Raw genomic sequence first — 6,311 nt, 5'->3', positions numbered from 1 at the left:
CATCTGGTGGGGTCTCCTCAGCTTCCTTGATCAAGAGGCCAGATGACCCAGGTGGTGCATACTTTTAATCCCAGCACTCAAGAGGGAGAGGAAGGAGGATCTCTGAGATCAAGGCGAGCCTGGTCTACATATTCAAGGCCAGCCTGGTCTACATGTTTAAGGCCATCTAGGTCTATAAGAAGACCCTGTCTCAAAAAAAAATATCAGCTTTATAGAAGATAACTTAGTTGAAAATTGAGTGACATTAGATTTGACAAGTACTTCTTGTTTGACAAAAGAATTAAAACATCCAAGAAAAAAGTCAGTAAGTTTGACTTTGTCAAAATCATACATTTTTTTTCTTTATTAGCCACTGTCATAAAAATGAAGATGGGCCACAGACGAGGAGAAAATATTTGCAAAAAATTTATCTGACTATGGACTTCTATTTAGAATATAAAGAATCTTAACAATAGCCCAATTACAAACTGCCTTAAAGATTTGAACAGATACTTTACTAAAGATACATCATGACAAATATATGAAAAGATATTCAACATAGTCACCAAGGAAATACAAATTAAAACCACAAGCTATTAGCGTATTGCAGGTCCACTAGAATAACTAAAGTTAACAAGATTGACCATAACCACTGTTGGCATGGATATGGAGCAGCTGGAACTGTAGGTGGGGAAAAAATGGTACAATCACTTTGGAAAAGAGTTTGGTACGTTCTTAAAACATTAAACATGTGACCATCATATGCCTCAGCCATTCCGTTCCTGGTGGTTTACCTTAGTGAAGTGAGAGTGTTGTCTATATTGTTTAATGCAGGAATAAATTACTGGTATTTGCAGGTGTGGGCTTTGGGAGTTAGGAGTGGATGAAGTAATGACAGAATTCTATGATTACATTAATGTCTTTATGAAAAGTTCAAGAGAGCTTATTCTATCTCACCATGTGATATCAAGCCACCTTAAGACTCTAAAGAAAGGCCACTAAGTCAGAAATCTTTCAGCATTGTGGCCCTTAAACTTTGGATTTCCCAGCATTCAAAACTATAAGCAATAAATTTATTTTGTTTGCAAATTATCCAGTCTTTTGTATTTAGTTATGGCAACACGAAACATATTAAAACACCAACCCAATTTATTGACTATTATTCTTTCTTCATATCGGATCTTTTCTGAAAAGGTTAAGGAGAACAAACATTTTCTAGCTCCTGTCATTCTAACGTTTATAGATGTTGCTCAATGATTTTTTTTCTTAATGTACTTTTTAAAAATTTTTTAGAAGCATTTCATTACAGCTTTAACATACTCAATAACTGTTTCCAGAGCAAAGACATATCTCTTTCAAAAGTGGCTACAAAATTGTTAGGTTCACTGTTGAATTAATACAGTCATACAATATTAAATGCAGTACAAACCCTGTAAGACATAAAATTGAATGAGTTTTTAACCTTTAAAAAAAGATCTCCATTTCATTTTAAAATACACTGTTTCTGGGGCTGGAAAGATGGCTCAGCGGTTAATTTCCTCCATGCTTCCAAGCGAAGCCAACCATGGTCGAGCAGGACCTTTGACTTATCTTCACATAGGCGGAACCGGTAAAAGAAAGGAGCCAGGGGCTCCTCCCAAGCCCATGTGACCCCTGAGGAACAGATCCTCAAACGACCTTAAGAGTAAAAATAAATTGGTTTATCTGGGCCAACGGTATAGCCTTAAACACCGAAAAGGAAAGTATAGCCAAAGATTAAAGGGGCCAATATAATTATTTGTGTACAGCTAAAGGCTACATAATAAGCAACAATGCCATATAGGAGATACCTTCTTTTGAGTTGTTGGCCAGGGTGGCCCAAAGACTCCCACATAGTAACCCAGCATAGAACTGGGAAAATGAACAGCAGACTTCAATCAGACTTCAATCTTATCTAAAGGAATATTGACAACCAATTGCTGCTAGATGAGGAACAGCTGACCCTCCTAAACAAAGATCTCTAGATAGGCTGACTAGATAAAGGAATATTGACAACTGATTGCTGCTAGATGAGCAACAGCTGATCCTCGTAAAACGAAGCCCTCTAGATAGGCTGACTAGATTCACGAGAAGGGCAAGTAGTGGGGAATGGCTGGGGGTGCCGACAACACAGCAGACAGTAGCAGGGATATCAGAGTATAAGGGCTCTAGTCGGGAGAGGGAGGCTATGGGAGGGTGCCATCTGGGACATGGGTGTATAGGTTTGGGATGTTCTGTGTGATATACACACACACGAAAAAAAAAGTCAACAAATTCTTTTAAATGTATTATATTTGAGGAGGAAGCATGGAAATTTACATCATGCTAATTAGTAGAAGTGATAAATATTACCATTGAAATCTACCTGATGACTTTATAGACATACACAGGTGCCAAGGATCCAAGTGCAACTGATTATGACTAGTAATAATCAGATACATACAGATTAGAGATGCATGTGCCAACATCTCAGTGCTAGTAGCAAAAACAATGAGTCTTTCTGCAAGGAACAATATATTCTAAAATGAAATGGAGATCTTTTTTAAGGGCTAAAAAACTCAATCAATTTTATGTCTTACAGGGCTTATACTGAGTTTGCAACACAGTGGACAGTAACAGGGATGACAGAGTATATGGGCTCCAGTGGGGCAGGGGGAGGAGCTATAGGAGAGTGCCATTTGGGATGTGGGTATATAGATGAATAAGCTTGTTTGGGATGTTCTCTATGAAATACACACCCCAAAAAATCAACAAATTAAAAAACTGAGTTATATTTGAGGAAGAAGCATAAAAAATTGCTTCACATTAATTAGTAGATGTGAAAAATATTAGCATTGAAATCTACCTGATGACTTTATATCCATGCTCAGATGCCAAGGAGCTCAGAAAGTAACCGACTGTGACTAGTAATAATCAGATATATAGATATTAGAAACGCATTGCAAACATCTTAATGTCAATTGCATTAAAAATGAAAACTCTGTATTTTAATAATGAAATGGAGATCTTTTTTAAAGGTAAAAAAAAAAAAAAGAACATTGGTTGTTCTTGCAGAAGACCCGAGTTCAAATCCCAGCACCCATATGGCAGCTAACAACTGTCCATAACTCCAGTTCCAGGGGATCTGAGGGCCTCTTCTGTCCTTCGTGAGCATTGCATGACATGGGTGCATGTACCTACATGCAGGCCATACACACATACACATAAAAGAAAAAAAACATCTCTAATCTGTATGTATCTGATTATTACTAGTCATAATTGGTTGTACTTGGATCCTTGGCACCTGTGTATGTCTATAAAGTCATTGGGTAGATTTCAATGGTAATGTTCATCACCTCTACTAATTAACATGATGTAAAATTTTTTTATGATGTAAATTTTTATGCTTCCTCCTCAAATACAATTCATTTTTTAATTTGTTAATTTTTTTTGTGTGTGTATATCACACAGAACATCCCACACCATCTTATTCAACTATATACCGCTTCCCAGATGGCACCCTCCTATAGCCTCCCTCCCCCCACTAGAGCCCTTATACTCTGTCATCCCTGCTACTGTCTGCTGTGTTGTTTTCCCAGTGCTTGTCCATCTGTTGAATCTAGTCAGCCTATCTAGAGAGCCTTGTTTTAGGAAGATCAGTTGTTCTTCATCTATCAGCAATCAGTTGTCAATATTCCTTTAGAGAAGATTGGGGTCTGCTGTTCATTTTCCAGTTCTATGCTGGGTTATTATCTGGGAGTCCCTTGGGCCACCCTGGCCAACAACTCAATGATTTTTTACAAGTATTCTCATTTAGTTCTCATGTTATAAACTTATGCAATAGGCACTAATTATATCCTTTTTTAAAATTTTATTTATTAATTTTATTTATGTGTATTCATGTACTGCATGCCTGTAGGTAAGTGCACCCATGTAGTGCAATGCCCACAGAGGACAGAAGGAGCTGCCTGATCCCCTGGAACTGAAATTATGGACGGTTGTTAGCTGCCATGTGGGTGATGGGATTCGAACCCCAGTCTTCTGCAAGAGCAGTCAGTGTTCTTAACCACTGAGCCATCTCTCCATCCCCGATTATTTCCATTTTTACAGATAAAGCATTTGAGACAGAGAGAGAGGTTGAACAATTCACCAAAGAGTACAGGTGAACAGCAAAGATGAGATTCCAACTCAAGGAGCCTCACCTAAAAGCCTGTGCTGCTAATCACTGCACTGTAACATCCCTTAAAAAAAAAAAAAAAAAAAAAAAAACTACAAGTTCTCAAGTATCAAAAAATGAGTCAAATAAAACAAATGATGACATGAAGGCAATTTCAGACTTAAATGTACAAGTCACCAGTTCTAAATGACAATTCAAAGAAAATAAATCATTTCAATGTCTGGCCTTCACTGAGAATGTTTTTGTTGCTAGTTGCTGTTGTTCTCTGACACTTAACTGCTACTCAAAACAACAGTCAAAATTAAAATCACATTTCCTTTCCAATTGACAGAGATGAAGACTGAAATCCAGAATACTCCTATATTTAAAACATTTTCTTTTGCCACTATTTCTTGTTTTATAAAAACGCATACAAGCTATTTTTATCAAAGGATACAAAATCACCAAATTGGACCAACAGGACTAAGTATGTATTGCTGCATGTTCCAGGACAGACAGCAGAAATCTATAAAGAATATCATAATCACTAGGTGTGGTGGTGCATGCCTTTAATTCCAGCATTCAGGCAGCAGAGGCAGGCCAATCTCTGTGAGTTTGAGGCCAGCCTGGTCTATATAGTTCTAGGCCTCAGAGGTTAAGAGCACTGGCTGCTCTTGCAGAGAACCCAGGTTCAATTCCAGGGGATCCAACACCCTCTTCTAACCTCCAAGAGCACTGCATGACACAGATGCACTTACATACGTGCAGACAGTACATTCATACACATAAAAATAATTTTTAAAAAAATCACCATCTTTGTGGATTTGTTATCCCAGTTCTTACAACAGAGTGTGTGAGAAAAACAGTGTGTTATACTTTACTAGACCCTGCAAGCTTTTCTTCTACTCAAAAGAATACCAGAAACGAATGCAAGGATCTGAGAGCAGACAGACTAGAGAGGGAGCAACAGGACAACTCCAAGGGTTAGATCTCTGTCCATCGGATGTTTCTAAATCCCACTCAGGAGCCTGATTCAGAGGCAACACCTAATTTTACCCTAGGGCCTGGGGTGCTATAACCCCAACACACATAAACACACACACACACACACACACACACACACACACACACTTATGATGCCTCATTAGTGCATGATTTTTACAGGTATTCTCATTTAATTTTCAAAATAAACTTATACACTAGGCACTATGATTATCAGTGCATCATGGAATGCAAAATGCCCTGTGAAGAAAATAATTAGAAAAGGAAATTTTAACTCACCTTCCACTGGTCCTCAGGAAGCAGTTTCACAACCACGTGGTCCCCATTTAAGGCTCTATTACGGGCAACAACTCCATCAATAAAAATGTCTCGATCACCGTCCTAAGTTGGAGACAGAATAAACAGTCATCTTACCAAGGCCTAGAGCCTAAAATTATTTCCTTGATTAAAATGTTTAGACTTGGGAGCTGGAGAGATAGCTTAGCGGTTAAGAGCATTGGCTGCTCTTGAAGAGGACCTGGGTTTGATTCCCAGCACTCACATATCAGCTAACCATCCATAACTCTAGTTCCAGGGGAATCCAATGTCCTCTTCTGACCTCCCCGGCCATTACACAACACAGATGCAATTCCATACATGGAGGCCATACACTCATACGCATAAAATAACAAATAACTTTTTAAAAATAAAAAATAAAATAAAATGTTTAGGCTCTAAATCTGTCCACTAACTTAACAGGAACACTGCTCCATAGCCATACACAATCTAAAGGAAACTCGGTCTTCTCTGAACAAAAAGAAATGGCAATGAAAGCTTAAGAACACACCAGCAGAGTGCTAAAAATCACCAAATACTTAAGAGATCTACTAAAGGCAGACAAAAACAAAGGAAAAATACTAAGATTGTATGTTTTCATCAGTGGAAGGAGAAAGGAGATGTTCCTTTTTGGTTTTAAATTAAAAAAAAAAAAAAAAAACCCTACAAAAGAAGGCAGAGAGAGAATGAAGGATCAAAAACTTGAGACTCAAAAGTATTTTCATACCCACCTTTCTTCTGACTTAAGAGCAGAGTAAGCCCCAGACCATAAATAGGAGACATGGATACCTTGGGCATTTTCAGTCTTGTATCCAGAAACACCCCACTCTAAGTAGTACGGTACCCACTGAATTCCCCAGGC

At 38.1% G+C, this 6,311-nt stretch overlaps 1 protein-coding gene across 5 annotated transcripts in view; it reads right to left on the bottom strand.

Moving 5' to 3' along the window:
- The window catches only part of Dis3l2 (DIS3 like 3'-5' exoribonuclease 2), a 506,284-nt gene that overhangs the window by 410,652 nt on the left and 89,321 nt on the right, over positions 1-6,311 (bottom strand). For all 5 annotated transcript variants that reach the window (XR_003850358.1, XM_029565942.1, XM_008838082.3 and 2 more), the window contains exon 5: positions 5,414-5,515. Coding sequence is in view for 4 of the 5 variants with exons in the window: in XM_029565942.1 (XP_029421802.1) it covers positions 5,414-5,515 (102 nt within the window). In the remaining variant the exon portion in view is untranslated. The remainder of the gene's footprint in view (positions 1-5,413; positions 5,516-6,311) is intronic.

This window comes from Nannospalax galili, unplaced genomic scaffold (assembly GCF_000622305.1).
Source record: "Nannospalax galili isolate Female #2095 unplaced genomic scaffold, S.galili_v1.0 scaffold1138, whole genome shotgun sequence".
NCBI classification, from domain to species: Eukaryota; Metazoa; Chordata; class Mammalia; order Rodentia; family Spalacidae; genus Nannospalax; species Nannospalax galili.
The sequence above is the reverse complement of the archived record's forward strand: the minus strand, read 5'-3'. Positions and strand labels throughout refer to the sequence as shown.